At 54.3% G+C, this 19778-nt stretch overlaps 1 protein-coding gene across 1 annotated transcript in view; it reads right to left on the reverse strand.

Moving 5' to 3' along the window:
• Positions 1-3060: 3060 nt before the first annotated feature.
• The window catches only part of LGR6 (leucine rich repeat containing G protein-coupled receptor 6), a 115995-nt gene continuing 99277 nt past the window's right edge, over positions 3061-19778 (reverse strand). The window contains exons 8-18 of the mRNA XM_028120320.2: positions 19315-19386; positions 19035-19106; positions 17730-17798; positions 16412-16483; positions 15050-15115; positions 13984-14055; positions 13458-13529; positions 11680-11805; positions 10568-10728; positions 6623-6703; positions 3061-4316 (exon numbers count right to left, since the gene is read on the reverse strand). Coding sequence (XP_027976121.2) covers positions 3061-4316; positions 6623-6703; positions 10568-10728; positions 11680-11805; positions 13458-13529; positions 13984-14055; positions 15050-15115; positions 16412-16483; positions 17730-17798; positions 19035-19106; positions 19315-19386 — 2119 coding nt within the window. The remainder of the gene's footprint in view (positions 4317-6622; positions 6704-10567; positions 10729-11679; positions 11806-13457; positions 13530-13983; positions 14056-15049; positions 15116-16411; positions 16484-17729; positions 17799-19034; positions 19107-19314; positions 19387-19778) is intronic.

Genomic DNA, 19778 nt, shown 5'->3' on the forward strand with positions numbered 1-19778 from the left:
AGCAGAAAAGAGTTGAGGGACACACGTGATACTTCACTGGTGCTTTATTATACAGAAGAATCCAAATATTTACATCTTGACAATTCTTACACTTCACACAGCTGGAGAGGGCATGGGCCTGCAACCCAGAAGTGATATAGGGGATACCGGGTGGGTGGGAGAACTTGCTACACCAGAGCAGAGGTAGTTAGAGGAGATGGTGCCAGAAAGGATCAAGGATTCTAGCTACTTCCCATCATCCTCACTTATTCAGGCCCTACCAATTGTTGGCAACTCTTCCTCCTAGAGGTTGACGAGCAAGAGGTGGGGAGAGGAAGGTGAAGAGAAAGCCCAACTAGAGGCTCTGTTAATCCATGGTCTTCAAATCTCAGCACTGAATTAAGGACTTTCCCTCTTGATGTGTACAGAGGTGCTTTAAAAACCACGGTTGGACTATAGAAAGTTCTCTTCCACAAGTTGCTCTGCAAGGAGACTGTGGCTGCAACTGTTTGCCAAGGCACAACACACAGAGGCCAGAGCCACACATCCCAGGTCGGCAGTTCCCAACATTTCTTCCACCGCAGCCCTTTGGATGGATTCATCCCCGTGGACGCCATTTCGGAAGATTTCACATGCCCTGAGTTATTTGGTTTTTGATTTTGTTTCGTCAAAGACATATAAAACCTTCAAAGTCTTCTACTGATTATAATGGAGATAACCAAAAGAGTAACATACTGACTTGCTAGAAAGTCCGTCAGAAACAAAGAAACTACTTCACCATCTTATTTTGGGTAAATGTACAACATCAACTAGGCTTTTTGAATAATGAAAATAGTCCATGGTGAACACCTCTCCTCCCTTCCCCCACACCTCTCCTCTGTCCAGAAGGGCCAGACTTGGCAAATGCCCAGAGCTTTAGGAGTATATGATGACGGTGGTGTCACCCCAGAGCTTGCAGCCAAAAAACCCTGGCGCCCTTTTCACAGAAGAGGCAACCTGTAGGGGACTGTTCCCATGACTCCTAAACCTCCAACACATGGCCACTTCACTCCACATTCTGCTCAACACTGGCTCCCTGGCTCCAAGGTCGGAAGTGATCACATGGGGTGGGGGTAGCTGTGAGGAGGGGCCTGGATGACTTCCTAGAAGTCAAGGCTCCCACAAATCACACACCTGGGGCACCTCAGAGAACTTTCCACGTAACAGTCACCAACTCCCAGCGCACAAAGTAGAGCAAACTCCTTCCATGAAAGGCTCTTGATCAGGGAAACAGGGAGACTAGTGGTTCTCAACCAACTGATAAATGAATTCCCCACCATCTAGTGAGTGCCTACTCTGAGGTTAACCCTGTGCTAGGACCCTAAGTTCCTGCTGTGATTACAAGGTCAGCACATTTAGCTTCAGAGCCTATAAGAGTCCGGGCAACTTAGCTGGTCAAATGAGATTTAGAAATGTGCCAAGTTCCACTCATGGTCTCTGCCTCATCCCTCCACCTCAGCCTAGGCAGCCTTGGGGACTTGCGTCAGAATTTCCACTGGGCACTGGGGGCAGTGGGGAGATAGAAGCTAAACTGCAGGCTAGGAAGGACCTTCTCAGAGTTGTCTTAATAGTAGAGCCCCTCTTCTGAGCCTTGGATTCCCTTTTTATGTCTTCAAGAATGTCCTAGCTCTCACCTCCTCGTCCTGAGATCGAACGTGTGTGTGTTTGGGGTGGGGAGCGCTAGCACACTCAGAGACACTTGGTAAACCCTAAGGTAGGAAGGTTGGGACAGGAGAGGTAGAAGCATCATGCTTCTTTGGGGCACCCAGGGATCCCAGATTCCTATAATGCTCCCTACAAAACAATACATACAATGCAAATATCCCTCCAGTTTGCTGGCCAGGGGCTCCCTGTCCCACAGAGAAGGCAGGACCTGGGATGCAAAGGAAGAACTGGGCTTGCGGCAGGAGTTGGCAAAAGGCATATGGTGGAGAACCATGGGAGGGCAACTCAAAGCCAGAAGGAAGCCAGGCAGTCATCGACTTCCCTCTGTGTACCCCGCCAGGATCCGGGGGGGCTCTCTCTTATTGAGGGCAGAAGTCTCACTGGTGGTTGGGCTTAGGGAAGAGGTAGGACCCCATGTGGGATCCCTTTACCCCCGCCCCAACACGGGGGGCTGAGGCTGGAACCACAAAGGCAGCCTCTTCCCCATCTTCCCAGGGCAGAGCAAGAGGGACGGGAAAGTAGAGTGTGGACAGTCTTCTCTGGCTGATGGGACCATCGACTTTACCCCAGGTGGAACTCCTACGGTCAGGGTTGTCTCGGATCGGTGGCACCTTGTGATGTCCCGGGGTAGCACTAGGTGGTGTAGAGGTGAGGGCCCTGGGAGGGAGCAGTGTTACATTCTGTGAGACATTAATAGATAGCCCATGAAAACCAACCAACCAAACAAAAACCTGTTGTCAAATAATTTGGGGACGTGGGTTAAACAAAGGTCAACAGACTTTATCCCTGCGGGATTTCTTGCAGCCGTTACTATACTAATATGCACTGTGAATCTCTTAAGAAAGGGACAGAACGTGTAGTATCTTCTAAAACTGATTTTAACAGAGGGTCTTTTTGCATGGCGTATCTCAAAATTAACAGGACACAGAACACATTTTGTGTCCAATCCGTGAGTCAAAGGGCAAATGCCCAAATGCCTTTGGCAGGCCCCTTATAGGTCTTTCCCTGTGAGGTCCCCCTGCCCATTGTACCCTGATCCTTGACCTGCTCGGCCCCCTACTTCAGTCACTGTTCTGTGCTTCCCTCAGCCCTCATTTCCCTTAGGCAGACAAATGTCCAGACCTCTGGTCCACAGCTTCAGATGTGACAGGGAAGAGGCCCAGAGGAAGGCCAAGGGGAACCCAGGCTAAGAAGCGCACGTTAATGATGGCCATGGGAGGGAGGAGACCAATGGAGCCCAGGGCCCGGGGACTGGGCCATCCTGCTGTGGATCATACTGTTGAGTTGTGGTTGAATTTATTTTACAAGCAGCCATCATTCATGGAGTGGGAGGGGAGGGAAGGGAAGAGATGGGAAGAAAAGAGTGAGGAGGGACATTTATAAGTGTGAGGCAAAGGCGGAGCCAGAGGGCTGGAAGGCCCTGCCCACTGGCAGGCCCCCGCCTGCTGACATGGCTCCCTCTGCCCTGAGCAGCAGTTCTCCATCCATGGAGGGTGGTGGGTTCCCAAAGTGGGTTCCCTCTGGCTCTACAAAATGGCTGCCCTCTAACCTGGGGCCCCCTGGCTGCGGACAGGAAATGAGGGTCACTGAGGGGAAGCCATAGGTCTCCAGCCCAGGGGGCCGCCCAGCCTCAGAAGCTTCCAGAATGAGATCTACATCAGAGAAGGCCACCAGGGCCTGGGTGGAATCGCAGGAGCTCTTGTCCAGCTCACTGGCAGCAGCATAGGCTAGGGGCCCTGCGGTCCCTGTGCAGGGCCAGAGCCGCCGCAGGTCATCCCGGAAGTGGGGGTTGAAGAGCAGGTAGAGCAGAGGGTTGAGGCAGGCAGGCAGGGGTAGTACCACAAGTAGCACAGACTTGACGGCCTCCGGGGTGACAGGGAAGAGGCCCAGCATGGAGGTGAAGCTGAGGAAGGCCACAGGGCAGTAGAGGAGCCCGTCTGCAAAGATGAGCCAGGCCACATGCCTCACCATGGCGCAGTCCCACACGGCCTCGAAGTCGCCCCTCGGCAAGTCGCAGTAGAGTTTGATGTAGGCACCGGCCACTACCAGGAAGCAGAAGGAGTTCATCATGACCAGGGCCACGGCGAAGCCCAGGGCAGCTGGCCGGCCCTCGGGGGGGGCATAGGGCAGGCAGAGCGGGGACGCCCCGTATTCTCCCACCGAGGCAAGTGGCAGGGCAGCGGCCAGCCCGGCCAGCAGCAGGCAGCCCAGGGCCCCGGCTCGCACGCTGCTCAGGGAGGGGGCCTTCCCGTAGGCCCGGACGCAGGAGACAGAGATGCTGCACTGCACGGCGGCCAGGGTGAGCAGCAGCACGGAGGCCTCGGACCCCAGGACGGCCAGGAAGCCTGTGGCCTGGCAGCCCAGCCCCATCTCCCAGCGGGCTCCGTACTGGGAGAACTGGCCAAAGGTCAGGGCGTCGACGGAGGCTAGGAGGCCACAGGAAATGCCCGTCAAGGCGTTGGCGCCCGCAAGTGCCCCTACGACAAACTTGACCGGGGGCAGGGGGCCGGGCCCGCCAGCAAAGACGCTCAGCAGCACCAGCCCGTTACAGAGCACGGAGAGCAGCGCGACGGCCCACACAGCCAGGCGGATGCCCCAGCTCTCGAAGAGGTGCTCGCAGGGCTTGAAGGGGCCTGGGGGAGAGAGGATCAGACATTACCCCTGGGTCAGAGGCTGCTGGGTCGAGGGTCCTGGGGATGAGGCCAGCGAGGCTGACGCAGCCTCTGTCCTCAGAGAACTCCCAGGCTGACAGAGGCAGACCTGGTCTCTGAGAACTGTCAGGTGGGGTTGCGGTGGGGGGGGGGGGGCACAGTGGGGACACACACAGCTCTTCCTCCAAGGAGCTGCAAATGGAGTGAACACTCACCCAATACGTGTAGAAATATAAACACATAGTAAACCAACTTGTACACAAAGTACAGATTCATACAGCACAAACCCAGGCATTGAGGAAACGTTCAGCCAAGCAGTCTTTCCAGAGCAGCAGGATTTAGGGGACAGGAAGGCGCGAGGTGGCATAAACGAGTGGAGGGGGCACCCGAACTGGGATGCGGCCGGGCCAGGGACACAGAGGTGTGAGGGGCTGCCCGGAGAGGGACCAGTCTGCGTCCCAGGGCTCTGCTTCTCCGGGTCAGTGCCCAGGGATCCACTAAGGACCTGGCCATGCATTGAGTGCTGGCCAGGTGTTTGTACCTGGCTGGCTCTCCCTTGCTCTGTGACGGGGAGACAGACCACAGTCAGTATTCACAGAATCAATCAGTATTTGGGAAGAAAAGCATAATAAGTAAATGAAAATACGGATGACTCTGGGTTTTTCCAACCTGGTTTTGCACAAATGGCTGAGATCGTGGTGTTTTCCATCTCTCCCCTCAGGTTCTGTCCTTAAATCACCCTGTAACTTTGGATATGTTATGTCTTCATTTCTTTTGGCTTCAGACTCCTGTTCTGCAATGCATTTCTAGTAGCTTGGGAATTTGAGAGGCTTTTGTGGGAACTATTTTTTAAACATATTTTTTTCCGACTACCATATAATAGATGGTCATTGTAGAAAGTTTGGAAAATATAACACGGAAAAATTAAAACTGCTTATCATCCCACCTCTCCAAAAGAACTCATCGTTTTGGTATGTTTCCTTCCATTTTTTAAAAAAATACATACATACATATACTTTTTTAAACTAAATTGGGATTTTCCGTATATAGTTTTTAATTCCCTTTTTTAAGTAAAAATTTTACTATGCACACTTTCCCGAATCTTTATCTTCCTCCAAACATGTTTTCCGTGGCTGCATAGTAAATATTTACCCATATGGATAATTTATTTGGCCATCTGCACGCACGATCTACTTTTAAAGCAAGTTAAAGCTGGACTTTGCCTTTTGGAGCCTCCTCTTTAACCTCATCACTGCTGATTATTGGTTTTCAGAGGTGAAATTTCTGTGGCAGCTTGAAGCATGGGGGTTTCCAAGTCAGGAAGAAAACACCACCTGTTTCCTCCAGACTGCGTTGGTGTTCTTGCTCTGGGCTGGCACTAGAGGGCGTGCTCCACCCACTGAGTGCTGCGAGCAGGTGTTGGCAGTTGGCAAGCACTATTTTGGCTCAGCGAGAGCAATGAGAGAAGACCAAGGGGTGCGAATCAAAGAGAGATGTAAAACTGGAAAATGGAGGGGAGACGAAATAGAGAAGCACATTGTTCACTGTTTTCTGTTCATTCCGACCAGATCCTGTCCTGGCTTAAGCAATGTACTACAGCCCTCTGGGGGTGACCTGCTAGCACTTTATACACAGGGAAAGGGGCTTCTTCACTCTAAACAGGTTAGGCTGTACTGCATCAAAGGGAAAGGGAATTCTCTTTCTTTCTTTACAGCAAGATTCAGGTGAGACTCTATAGGAGACTTTCTCAGATGTAAGGGTTGGATAGTCCTGTAAGGAGTCATCCAGGGGAAAAACTATGAAGTTTTTCCACCCTGGAGAGTTTAAAGAAAGAGAGCAGAGAGTGATGGAGAAGGTGACCTCTCAGAGGCCCATCTGGCTCTAGGATTCTGCGAGTCTTAGACCGAGAGTGCTCAGAAGCAGTGCCACACTCCACCCTAACAATGGGGTCAAGACATTCTTTCCTGCTTCTCTCTTCAATGAGAGACACTTTCTCCTGGGTGTTTAACTTCTCACTGGGCTGATTTGTGAAGGTTGCTTTGACTCCTCTCTCCCCGCTGTCACCCTTCCCCCACTGCTGTTCCAAACAGCCACACAAGGGAAGAACTCCAGCTCCTTCCCTAGGAATCACCAGAGAGGCTGTCTTCCGCCCAGAATGTTGGCTCTTAGGCAAAGAAGGTGCCTGAAGTGGTTATAAACATGCCAGGCTGAACTGGCATCTCATCTAAATATTTGGGTGCTCCTTCCCCAGTCCTGCCCCCACCCCCATGCCAAGGCACCCATCTCACCTGGAATGGGGCTACACTGGACACTGGGGTGTGGCTTTGTGTCCTCCATCTCCAGCTGGAGCTCGTCCAGATCCAGGTCATCTGAAAGGTGAGAACAGAAAGTGGCTTGGGGCCCAGGTCTTGGTGACAGTCAAGTTCCACCTTTCTCCAAATGCCCACCTCTTTAAGCAGTCATCCCCAACTCAGTCTGCTTGGCACAGGTCATCCCAGCAGCTGTGCACATCTGTTCTACTCTTGGGTGTAAACATTCAGTCAGTTCCTATTATCCACATGTGGATTATTTGCATTGTCTGTTCTTTACAGCAAACTTTCATCTGAAACTCTCTCATCTCGTCCTATAACTCAGCATGCTGTGTCCCCTCCAGGCAGCCTAGTTACCGTGCATGCTGCTTAGAGTTAGGGTGGAAGCTGCCTTAATAATGAGAGCTGGTAAACAAATAGTTCTCCACATTGGCCAGTCCCCCACTGTAATTCCCTGGCCAGTTGTGAACACCACGTGCTAGGAAGAACATCTTCTTTTTATTTATTTATTTTTTTGTATTTTTAGAGAAAGAGAGAGCCCAAACGGGGTTGAGGGGCAGAGGGAGAGGGAGAGAGAGAGAGAGAAAGAGAATCTTAAGTAGGCTCCATGCCCCGCACAGCGCCTGAAACGGGGCTCAAATCCATGACCCTGAGATCATACCTGAGCTGAAATCAAGAGTCGGATGCCTAATCAACTAAGCCACCCAGGCACCCCAGGAAGGGCATCTTCTTAAGACAGAGTAGTTGAACCAGGGATAGTGGGTGAGTAAAAGCCATACACTTGAGAAATGGTCAAAGCCACTGGGGGATTAACTTAGGCAAGGCATAAGTAAGTGGGAAAACCATGGCCATCCTCAAGGAGCTGAGGCCCCCTATATCAAGGGCCCTTTTCTGCTTCAGGCATAAAGGAATTGTGCTCCTATATGCTGTGTTGTTGCAGAAGGTAGAGTCAGGATGGATCATAGAAGGAGGCAGATTAACAATTCAAATGGAGAAGTTTTCATTGTTACTAACACAAATCAGCTCCCACACTTAGAGCTGACAGATAGAGAGGTGGGCCTGAGGTCCCCGGGCGCTGCATGCAGTGCCTGCCATTTGCTGGGCTTCGGGCAAGTGCAGAGGACCTCGGGGATGACAAAGACATGGTCCTGCTCTCAGGGAGCTTATGGAGACGGAAGAGAATCAAGCACTCACGTCAGAATTCGCTGTGTCAACTAACAGATTTATTTAACAGTAAGGGCTAAGAGTCTCTGAGCCCCTACTCTGTGCCAGCCTCCGCCCAGCAAGTCATCTTCATGGTCTCATTAACCTTCCTGGCGGCCACATGAGACAGGTGTCCTTTGACACCATTTGACAGATGAGGACACTGAGGCTCATGGAAGCGAAGCGGCTTGCCCCAGGTCTCCCAGCCGGTGCGCTACAGGGCAGAAGCCCAACCCCAGTTTGTCTGACTACAGAGCCCAGGTATTTAACCTTTATGCTCTCCTGATTTGGGGGGGGGCTGGAGGGGATGGGGGGCAGCTTTACAGATGCACGAGCTGGGCATAATTTGTCCCCAGAGGTGCTGGAGCAGAAAGTCCCAGATGTGAGAAAGGGCACTTCTGTGCTGAGTGAGAGGATGGACTAGATCTTTACTGATCCTTCCCTATTCTAAGTCTAGACCCTGCAGTTCCTTAGCCTGAGAAAATAGGATTAGAAAGATAAATCCATTTTTAAAGAAACTCTGTAACTTGTTTGAATCAAGTAGGATTTTTTTTCTCATCTTAGTCACTATTGCAGCGTTTCCTAAACTCGAGCCTGTGAACTCCAGGGATGTTAGGGATACCTTGGGGGTCCATAAATTCTATAAGAACTTTGACATGATCATCTTAAAACATCTTATCATTTATAAAGACAAAACTCTTGTTTGCGGCAATAATTCATCATTGAAAGACTTTTTTTTTTAAGAATAAGACTTCAGTCTCTCTAGTGAGACTGGGTAAGGTGTCTGAGGCCCTAAGTGATACAAGGGACTTGCTTCTCTTCAGAAGGACGCCTGTACGTTACCCAGGCTTCAGAGACAGTGCCCTGTGGGCTTGTCCTCCACCGCACAGGTAACAGAGAGGTGACTCTGTGTCATGCTTGTCCCCATCTTTGACTCATGTGGTTTGTTTCCTTCCTCCCCACTTAAAGGGTAAACACCTTTAGTTGGGCATTTTCCCAGGAGGCAGGAAGGCTCACTGTGGAGCTGCCCTTGGCCCAGACACCATCAGGGCGGGCAGGCGGCTGAGGTGTGCCCACAGAGTCCTGGCATTTCCTCTCCTCTCTACCTTTCATTCCCTGCCCACCGGGCTCTCCAGAATGGAGCTCAGCAATTCTTTGAAATCAGAATGCATGAATGAAACGCAAGGGGTGAAGCCCGCGGACTCTGTCCGAGGCTGGGAAAGTCACAGCCAAGGTGTTAAGTAACCACTCTTCAAACAAGGAGGAAATCAAATCTGGCTGCAGCCGAAGTTCCTGGCTTTCTTCCTCAAGGCTTATTAGCTCCCACAGGAAGTGGGGGGCCCTGCCCTAGCTCCCGTTACCGGCGGCAGGCAGCCCACAATTCTGACGCCCTGTGGCTCTCCAAGACCTAAGCCTGGTGGAAAGTTTCACCTTGAGGAAGGAAAGTTTCCATTCCTCCTTCCAGCCCCCTGAGGGAGTGGACCGCAGACAGACATCCGGGAATGTCCCCTGGGGACAGCTGTCTGCCGGCCTAAAGCCAGCCTGGCCACTGGGCTCCTCATGGGGTCCTCACACCCTCCCCGGGGAGGGGTCTGGGAGAGAGACCCCAGAGACCCCCTAACTGCTTGCACAACACTGGCCTCCGCAAGCTGTGTCCCGGACTAGACAACGCACCTTCCCCCCGCACGCACACGGGGAGGCTCCCCGTAAGAGAGTTACTGGTACCAGTGAGTGCCGTCTCTACAGCCTGTGGGTGTGTAGTATCGTTCTCATGGTACAGAGCAAAAAAACAAGGCTGAGCAAGGTTAAATAGCTTGTCCCAGGCAACTCAACTGGTAAACCGTGTCATTGGGTTTAGAACCCAGGTCTGTCTACACCAACATAAGACGTTTTTCTTACATGTTTCGTTTTGATTTTTCTGTTTAGCTTCTCCATGGACATAGTGTGGAGAGGGGGGTAGAGACTGAAAAAGAAATCCAACTATCAGGGGCCCTTTTTGGCTTCTTCCTACTTCTACCCGTGTTCTGTCCCATGGGGTGAAGGTGAGGGGGATGGAAGCCCTCCTCTCTGCCCCTTTATCTAAGACACCACTTGACAGAGGATCCTTAAGCCCCCTCAGCTGCCTACCTCCACCCTTCCTTCCCTTTACCCTAACTGTTCCCGAAACAGACCCATGTGGTCAAGACCCCTGTGGCCCTTCTCAACAAGGTCCTCTTGCACCCAGTGGCCTGTGATAGTCCCCACGCTGTTCCATTTGGCTCTAGGATGTCTAGTGAGGGGACTTTTTTTTTTTAAGCAGGTTTAATTTAATTGATTTAATTCAATCCTGCTTGGCTCAGGTTGATTAGAAAGTGGATGTCTACTCTGAGAATGCCCTGAAGTTGAAGGGCCCATGTAGCCAGGAGGCAGCTGTGGAGAAGGAACGTGTGAGCCACGAGGGCAGGGGTGCTCCGTAAGACGCAGCTCAGGGAGCCCCTTGTGAACCGCCAAGGGCTTGGCAAATACGGAAACATTACTACTGCCCTTGTCATCCTCACCTGCTCCGCAAGTACTTCCGGGCTACATCCTTGGAGAGGCAAGGTGCAGAGGTCACCTCCCACGTCACCCTTGCGGTTTCCCTCCGCAGCCCCTGCCAGAGCCCCTCTCAGGGTCCCCCAGGCCTCCTCCCTAACTTCCTCTCTGAGCCAGCCCCGCCCCTGGCCCAGGGCCCCCATCACTCACAGTGGTTCTCAGCTTGTCCGGCCAGAAGGCCGGGGGGCCTCTTCGGAGCTTCCTCCTCCTCAAGGTGAAAGTCCTCAGCCTCCCACTGCCCAGAAGCCTTGAAGAAGCCAGCACAGACGCCATAGGCACAGCACTGGTAGGCATAGGGCACCTCCAGGATCCTGGGAGCCAAGGGGGCACAGGGGCAAAATGAGCTGCCTTAGGAATGGTTAGGATGCCAACCCACGGACCCGGCACTCAACACTGGCCTTTCAAACCCGATTATGGTGCAGGCAGTCCCCTGGGCTTTCTTTGTACGGATCTTACAGTCTGGCTTCTGCCTCTGAAGGGCTCTGGCATCTTCCAATCTTTTCCTCACTCATCTTGAGAATGAGATGGTAAGATAAACTTTCCGCCGTTTATGGAGTCCCCTCAGTAGGCTCAGAGTGGGGAGCAGCTCACCCAAGATCACACAGCACTCTGGTGCTCTGCTCCCCTCCCAGCCAGCAACTCTTCCTTCAGATTCCAGGAGACGGGGATTCTCCTAGTGACTCTTGCTTTACCCTTGCCCTCAGGAAGACCCACGCCCTGGCCCCTGGCCCCACCCCTGGGCAACAGCAGAGCTGAATTTGGTGCCCTCTGAGGGCGAGGGCGGATGCCTCCAGGCATCTCGTTAGCTGGCAGAGGAGGCGGCTTGGGCCACACAGGCTGTGGTCCCGCTGCAGGCAGAAGGCCTGGATGTCATTAGCACCAGGGACCGGCCGGGCTGCTTGTTTCCCACTCCTGACCACAGGGGCCCAGACGCTGCCCAAATGAGGACAGGCAGTCTGCGTGCACTGAAGGGGACAAGGAGCAAGGAGGTCCAGGGGGACTGCACATCACCTTACTCCTGTCCTCACAGGAGGGCTCAATGTCCCCTGGGGCTGATGGTTGGGACAGAAAGAAATGCTATGAATGAGATGAGGAAGGGGAAGCGTGAGCCCTTCCCACACAGTAGTGGCCAAACCCTATGCCTCTGGGCCATCAGGTTTTTCTCGAGGTGAAGCCCTATGGCTTTCTCTCTGTCCCTCCACAGCCTCCCCAGCGACTCTGGGGCAAACCAACCTAGGAGTGGGGGAAAGCCAGGCGCTCACCTCAGTTTTGGGAAACTGTCCTTGGAGAAGGCCTGGGATAGAGCCAGGTTCCCTTTGAGCTTCAGATGCATCAGGCCCCCAAGTCCAGCCAGGGGCAGTGTGGTCAGCTGGTTGTCTGTGAGGTCCCTAGGACAGTGGATGGTCAGGGTTATTGGCAGTCAGTGGGGTTGCTGAGGGGCAGGGCTGTGCTGAGGGTGTGACCAGGGTGCCTGGGATGGAAGCAAGAGGAGAGGAGCAGAGGACAGAAGATCAGCATAGAGAGACGAGAGCACTGAATGCTGGGGGAGGAGGATGGTCAAGGGTTGCTAGAGGCACCACGCATAACTCACTCACGCATTCATTTATTCATTCATCAAATACCATATACCAGGGACTGCTCTAAGGTAATGCCAAGCCATCCCCATTTGTAGGTCACAGAGTCCCTTAACCACAGCTCCTATGCCCAGGTCCCAGTCCCGTGCAAGGGCCCCTATCCACCCACTAGGGCATCTGCCTGTACCTGCTTGTCCCTATTCCCCTGCTTTTCTGACAACACGGGAGGCCAGAGTCGGGGATCGGACAGAGCTGGCCTCTAGCTACATGCAGGGGTTTGGTCATCCATTCTGTTTTGCAGGGATGGCTTTGTAGCCAGAGATGAGGACATGCATGGTCCTCTACTGGAGACACATTACAGGGAACCAGGGCTCCAAACCAAACACCAGGACCACAGACTGTGCGTCGTGGAAACAGCCTGGACTAGAAGGCAGGAAACCTGGCGCTGTCACCGACTCCCTGCATAACCAAGGGGAGTCACAAATCTGCCTGAGTTTCAATGTCCTCATCTTTCAAAGGGATAAAAATATCCACCCTACCTATCTGGCAAGAGTAGAGCAAACAGGAGAGGGAAGACCGAAGTGCGAGGCTTTTTTGCAAGGCTCCGGCCCAGAGCCCAGAGAGTGGCAGACGGGAGGGGCACTGTGAACCGCCTGGGAGGCTTGCATTCTGGCCTTGCTTTGAGCAAGCTTCTCCCCCCTGGGCCTGGAGGCCTCCCATGTGAAGTGAGGGATTGGGCTGGATGATCTCTGAGGCCAGGGCTGGAGCTAGCCCATAAGGGAGTCTAGGCATTAATCAGAAAAGGGTCCTGTCGGGGTGGACACACCTTTGGGACATGCAAGCAGGCAGTCAGCTCACCCTTGGGTGAGAGCCCTTGTGCATGCAGTACACAACCTGCACCACAGTACGTGGCAGCCCCATCAGAGGTCCCTTCCAGCTGTGACCTAGTGACCATGCAGCCAGTACTATATGCTCCCTGTTGGCATCCTATGTAATTTAGGGGACCTGTGATCCTCTGCCACCCTGCAGAATGGCAGCCCTCTAGAGTTACTACTCATGCAGCGGACTGCTGAGCTGAGACCCTGGGTTCCCACATCTGTGGCCACTGTCCCAGGTCGTGAAGGAGTTTCGGGCTCGAACATCCTCTTTGTTGGTACATGTAGAGGCTGGGGGAAGGGCCCAAGACAGGGGGGCACTGGGAGGGCCAAGGCCGTCAAAATGCTGCCGAACATTAGCAGATGATATTCCAGAGCTTGCAGGAGGCAGGCTCTCTGTTTATCAGGCCCCCCAGTCTGTCAAACGGACTGTCAGAATGATTGATTAGGCTGGAGGCCACCTCCCCGGGATGTGTGGTCAGACATTCATGCATGTCCCTACTCTGGGGTGGGCCCTCCTGCCCCAACTTGGCCAGCCCACGGTCCTGACTGGTCTCCATCAAGTGGGAGGAGAGTGCAGCGAGCACTTACAGCTTGACTAGGGAGCGTAGGGTCACGAAGGCCTCAGGGTGGATGGACCGGATGGCGTTCCAGCTCAGGTCCCTGTGGACAGAGAGGGTATTACAGGTGGGACCAGCAACATGTGGAGGACTCATTGTTCCCATCCTGAGTTCTCCTTCCCTCACTCCCCATCTGAGCCGCCCCCAGTAGCAGAACCCTCAGCCTTTTGGGGAAGGCACCTGCTGCCTGGCTCCCAACCTGGCTGTGGCGACAGAAAAAGGGATTTGGCAGATTGGTTTCCGAGCCTCATCAACTCCTGGGTACCAGCTGGAGAAGCGGCTTCAGAAGCCATCTGGGGGGGGAGGCACCTCTCGTGGGTGTGTTTGTGTGGGTGTGTGTGCGCGCGCACACATGCACGTGCGGTGGGGGCAGGGATATAGAGCAGGGACACTTTGTGCATGCCACTGCCATGTGTGCTATGGGTATAGAGCATGCCTGGGAAAGGGGCACAGTGGGCCCCTATAGGGCCCACCCCTGGATGCTGCAGGATACTTACAGGGCTCGCAGGGAGCTCAGCTGGCTGAAGGTGTCAGCTCCAATTTCCCAGATGCGGTTGTGTTGGAGGCCGCTAGGGCAGCAAGAGAGACTGGATGAGCCAATAGGCTCAGACCCTGGCTCAGTTCCATGCCCCCCCCCCCGTGCACTAAGAGGAAGAAAGGAGAGCCCCCCACTTCTCCTGGCATGGGAAGAAAGGGCCCAGCCCGCGGAAGTCACCAGAATTAAAGGGAGCACAAGGGGATCCGGTTGCCTTGGGTAAGTGGGTCAGGAGACAAAGCCACAAAACCATCCCTGTGGCCCAAAAGAGAGTCAGTTTCCAGGGTTCCCACCGGGGCTGGCTCCCGGCCCAGCCAACCTCGCCCCTGGGTCCTCCAGACCTTAGTCCGGCAGCAGAACACTGCCCCGCCCTTGGATGACCCAGTGGCTGGCCCAAGCTGGGGAGCAGAGCTCAGTGGACTGCTTCTCTGAATGGGAGATGGAGCCTGTACCTCAGCAATGCTGAAGACCCTCTTTCCTTTGGCATCTAGACAAACAGGACAGACCCTCACACCCCTATCCTGCCTGGGCCCCAAAAGGCGTTGCCCTGCCTAGGGTCAGGGGACAGACATGGGAGGCTCAGGAGACCCAGCAAGTTTGAAAAAACAGAAGCTGGGTGAAAAGAGCTTAGAGCATTTTTTAAGTGATTTTTTTTTTCCTTGTCAAACGTGAATCCTGGGTTTCTGCTCCTGTGTATGAGTGTGCGCGTGCACAAAGACACACTTGTGTCCTGCCTCCCAGCCCTGATGTGCCTGACCCTGGCCCCCTACTGGCCCAAATCACTACTGACTTTCATCGTTGTGACTGACCCTCAGTGAGCCACCTTGGGACTGTTTGTGTGGGCCCATCATCTGTGGTCCCTGGAGGCCTCGTCTAGGCCTCTGCTGAGCCCCCAGCCCTAACCCCCAGATATAACAAGCTCAGAGAAGGGAGAAATGTCCGAGTGTACACGCTGACCCCCTCCCCCCAGACGTGCCCCAAGTCTGTCTTGCATGACTTCACCTTGCCCCTGCCCCCCCGCAACTCACATTTCCTCCAGCTTCTGACACCTGTGCAGGCTAGGCAGCTCCTCGATTTGATTATGGGACAATTCCCTGGGGAAGAGAGACTGGATGAGACAATAGGCTCAGACCCTGGCTCAGTTCTACACCCTCCGCGCACTAGGAGGAAGATAGGAGAGCCCCCCACTTCTCCTGGCATGGGAAGAAAGGGCCAGGTGAGGCAGGTGAAGACCTGAGACCAGGTGAGGATGAAGCTGGGGGCCAGGAGAAGCAGCTCTGGCAGGACGTGCCTTCCTGTCAAGCAGCCAAGGGCTGGGAGGACCCTGCAGGGATGTGGCTGTTGACACACCTCATGGCAATGAGACTTCTCTTCCCTTCCCCCTGCTGAGTCCTGCTCCTCACCACAGGGCCTGGATGGGGCTGATGTGGCATTTTTCCAGCAGGGCTGCCCTCAACCACATGAGGGCCTGGGGGACCCTGGAGGGTCCTTGGGGGAGGGGGACAGGAAGTGAGAGGGGCACGGAGATGAGCAAAGGAGCAGAGGGTGCAGAGACTCTGAGACGGTCAGCAGGGACCATGTCAGGCCTTACTGGGCAAGCTGGTCAATGCCAATCCAAGTAAACATCACCTGTAGTCCCCACACACAGAGTCCCAGGGAGGGTAAGCTGGAGCCTGTGGGGCTCATCTGACCCAACCCCTTCATTAACAGATGAGGACACTGAGGCACAGAGAGGGGACAGAACCTGCCAAGGACACACTGCCAGTCAGTGGCAAGGCTGGGTCTGGCACCCATGTCTCCAGACACCCAGTCTAGTGCTGCTGCATGTGCAATGTCTCCTGGGTCAGTCTTCCCATCCTCAGCTGTGGGCTTGGGTCCCTGCGGAGGAGCCTCAGATTCCGGTTGGATTCAGGAGGGAGAAGAAAACTCCCCTTGACTTCACAGGCCACTTAAATACCTCCATGGTTCCAGAAGAGATTAATGTTCTTCTTACTAGATAAGTAATGCCACTGACTGAGCGCCTATCATGCGCTAGCACTACGTGCTATGTGCAGGACATACATTTTTTTTCAACCCTCACACATTTATCCACATTTTGCTGATGAGGCATCGAAGCCCTGAGACCTTAGACAGTGAGTCCAAATTCATACAGCTAGTAAGTGGCAAAGCTGGGCCTCAAACCCTCGTCCGACTCCAAAGGCCATTGTCCTTTTGCCCGGAACAAGAGAGGACAGCCCAGTCCCTCCCGGGCAGTTTCTCAGCAGAAGCCCAACTTGTCCCACTCTCCAGAAAGAGTGGTAACCCAGGGGGACAGAAGCAGGAGGGCCCCTGCCAGCCCATGGGAGCAAGGGCACAATGCCAAGACCGGAGAATGCTCGTGAGCCACTCACAGGACTCGGAGCCTGGGTAGCTGTTGGCACAGCCCCGGTGGGAGCAGCTGGATGCCTGCGCGGGTCAGGGTCCTGCGGAGAGAGCAGAGACAGAACTGGCACCGGGCCCAGGGCCCTGCCATCCCCGGCCCCCCGTCTCCAGCTCCGGGCCTGGTACTGACATGGGAGTTCTGAGCTGACAGAAGTGGCAGGAGGCACAGGGCAGGCGTGGGGCCACAGGGGGAGAAAGCAGCAGGCCTGGCATCTGAGCACAGAGCTCCCCTGGGACTGGAGGCGGCGGGGGGGTGGTGGTGGTGGTGGTGGGCAACAGACAGAGAGAGACACAGCCCGGGGACTCTCTGCTTGGCAGACAGCCCACCACACCCACCCATCGTGTCCCCACCCATTGTCTCATAGTGGTCCCCGGCAACACGGACAGGAACTAGAATCTGTCTGCCCTCCTTAGAGATGGGGGTAGCCGTGGGCAGGGAGTAGGTAGGAAAGACGAAACAAAACCACCCCAGCGGGGCCATGGGAACCACGCGCGGAGTCTGCTCCCTGTGCCCCTGGGGAAGAGGAAAGGGGTGGGAAAGAAGGGAAGGACCCGGGGCTGGGACAGAGAGGGCTGTGGGGGCAGGTTTGGCTAGGGACAGGGTGTCCCAAGAAAGACCCAAGGCCAAGGTCATTCTTGAGGAACTATTAGTTCCCTCATGGAAAATTTTCCAGATGCCAGCAAATCTCAGGGAAGACAACAGAGGCACAGAGGAGAGAGAGTTCCTGTCTCAGCCGCGCCGTGAACGAGCAGGCCGCTGGCTTCCTACCACTCTCTCTGGGTGTTTGCTTGACTGTCCCATTCATCCTCTTAAATGTACCGAGGGCCTACTGGGCTCTCACACCCCTCCCCCACTCTACAGGCTATAGTAATAGAAAATATGAGAAAATCCTTGTTGGAATCATGCTTCAGAAAGGCAAAGGAGATGTGTTTCCACAGCCTTTCTCCCCCTGTCACGGGTCCTCAGCATGCTCACGGCTTGGGGTTAGGAACTCTGAAGTCATGCCTGAAAAATCCAAGCATGGTCAGGAGAAGACCAGCCTCCTCACCCCCGAACCATCTGCCACCTCCGGCCTTTCCTGCAGCAGTGCCATATCAGGAGATGGCCATGGGCCCCTGGGGCTGAGCCAGGTGACCTCTGGGCCAGGCTGGAGCCAGCAGCAGAAGCAGGCCAGATAAGGGGCAAGCAAAGGAGCTGGGCAGCCTTCCGGGGGACAGGCAGACAGAACACCTCCTGGGGGCAAAGCAGGGGCACAGAAGAGGTAGAGGCTGAGTATATCCACTCACAGGATCTCCAGGCTGGTGGTCCCTTTGAGATCTGGGAACTCCTGGATGTCCGTGGCACCATTCAGGGATCTGGAAACAGATGCGACAAACTTGGAAGGGTGGGGTCAGGGCATCTCGATATCTGGGCTCCCCACCATCATTGATCTCCCCTGGAGAGACCCTACCTTTGGGGGAAATGTCATCTTTCCCCCCAGCCTCAAAATACCCCAGCTACTCAGGCCCTGTTGGGGTGGAGCTTGGCTCAGCAGGGTCCAAACTGCCATTTCCTTAAGTTGGCCCAGCCCCCAAGAGTCGCCAACGGGAGAACACAACCTGGCATCTGGGCCCCAGCATGCAAAACACAACAAATGAACAAAGAAAAAAAATACAGGCAAGGGACATGGGAATGGCGTCTGTCTAAAAGGCTCCAACGTGGGAGCTTCTGAAAAAGTTCTTGCCTGCAGGGGTTTGCTTATTAGAGACTGAGATAGGGTCTCCCCCAAATTGTCATCCGCTAAAGCTTTATCACAACCTTCCCACCGGCTCTCTCTTAGATTGCTTTAGACAGATGGCTTTTCCCCTCCCCGCCGTCCCCACCGGTGAGGACAGGGACCCAACCAGGCACAGCAAAAATGGGTCCTGCCAGACCACAGGGAGGCAGTGTAGGCTCCAGGAAGGACCCTCTTGGATCTGGAGTCCAGGGTCCTAGCTCACGGCAGAGCAGAGCCCGGGAGCCTTGGGATCCATCTACAAAATGTGCTACCACCACCCACCTCACACGGTTAGAGTGACAACGAAAAGTGATAATGGACATGAAGGCGAAGTGTGTGCTCGAAGATGTTAGTTATGTTCCTGGGATGCCATATGTGGCGTGTAATCCGTGGAAGATTTTTGAAGAAGTGGGACTTGGGCTGGGAATGGAAAGAATGGGAGAAAGGAAACAAGGGAATGCCGTCGGGCCCAAAGCCGTAAAGGTGGTGCAGCAAAGGGCCGAGGGACCCATGCTCCAAGGTCACTGGAGAACCACACCCTTATCCCATCATTGGTTCCTTCAGCAAGTATTTTTGGAACAGGTCCCTGGAGCAGGACCCTGAAGAGGCCAGATAAAACTCCTGGGCTCTTTCACTCATCTGGGATCTGGAAGGAAGCCATGGGGAGCTGAAGGGAGGCTGTTCAGTGCAGCCAGATCTGGGAATAGGCCTGAGCAGAGGCTGCAGCACCGAAGACCAGGCCTTGTAGTGGCGGCTGTGCCTGCAGGTGTGAGACCTGCAGAAGGGAGCCAAGAGGTAGCGGGAAGCAGGGAGGTCTGGGGGAGGTCCAACTTACAGTGTGTGCAGTTTAGGCAGGTACTGGAATGCTGACTTTCCCACAAACTGGATCGGGTTATCATAAAAGTGTCTGGAAGAAAAAGACCCAAACACTGAATTTAGTTATTCGGTCCTTTGAGCCGGGACCTAGGCCGATCTCTGCTTCGTCCTCTTACCCCCGAGACGGGGAAAGAGCACACAGGGGAAGGCACCCCCTCCCAGAGTCTGGCCTCCCCAGCCCCGGCCCCCCTCCCCCAAACACAGCTCTGCACCAAGAGACGGGAGAAGTGAGTACTCACATCGTCTGCAGCAGAGGGTTCCCCATGAAGGCCTTTTCTGGGATGGCCCTGATGTTGTTGTTATGGAACCCTCTGGAAGACAACACCATGAGTCAGTGAGGACTTGGAGAGAGGTGTGGAGAGGGAGAGATGGAATTCCATGAAGCTTCTGGAAAGCTGACTAGAAAGGCCGTAAGACCAAAGAGACGTCAGCCTGGAGACTTGGGGTTCACCTCCTGCCTGGGACGTGTCCATTCCGTAACACACCCGTCCTTTTCTCTGACACTTGTAAAAGGAGGGAAAAGTGGAGCCTCAGGGAGCCGGGGGGCCGGGGAGCAACTTGGGAGCAGGAGGCTGAGTTCAGATCCCAGGAGACACGTCCTCTCCTCAGTCATTTGTGGAGGGAACCCCACAGGGTCCCCAAGAGGAAGCTGAGGGTGTATAAGAAAAACAGAGCTTCTGGGGGTTGCAGGGATGAGAGATGT

This window comes from Eumetopias jubatus, unplaced genomic scaffold (genome assembly GCF_037043125.1).
Source record: "Eumetopias jubatus isolate StellerSeaLion01/CBP00866 unplaced genomic scaffold, mEumJub1_p1.0 scaffold_12, whole genome shotgun sequence".
NCBI lineage: Eukaryota > Metazoa > Chordata > Mammalia > Carnivora > Otariidae > Eumetopias > Eumetopias jubatus.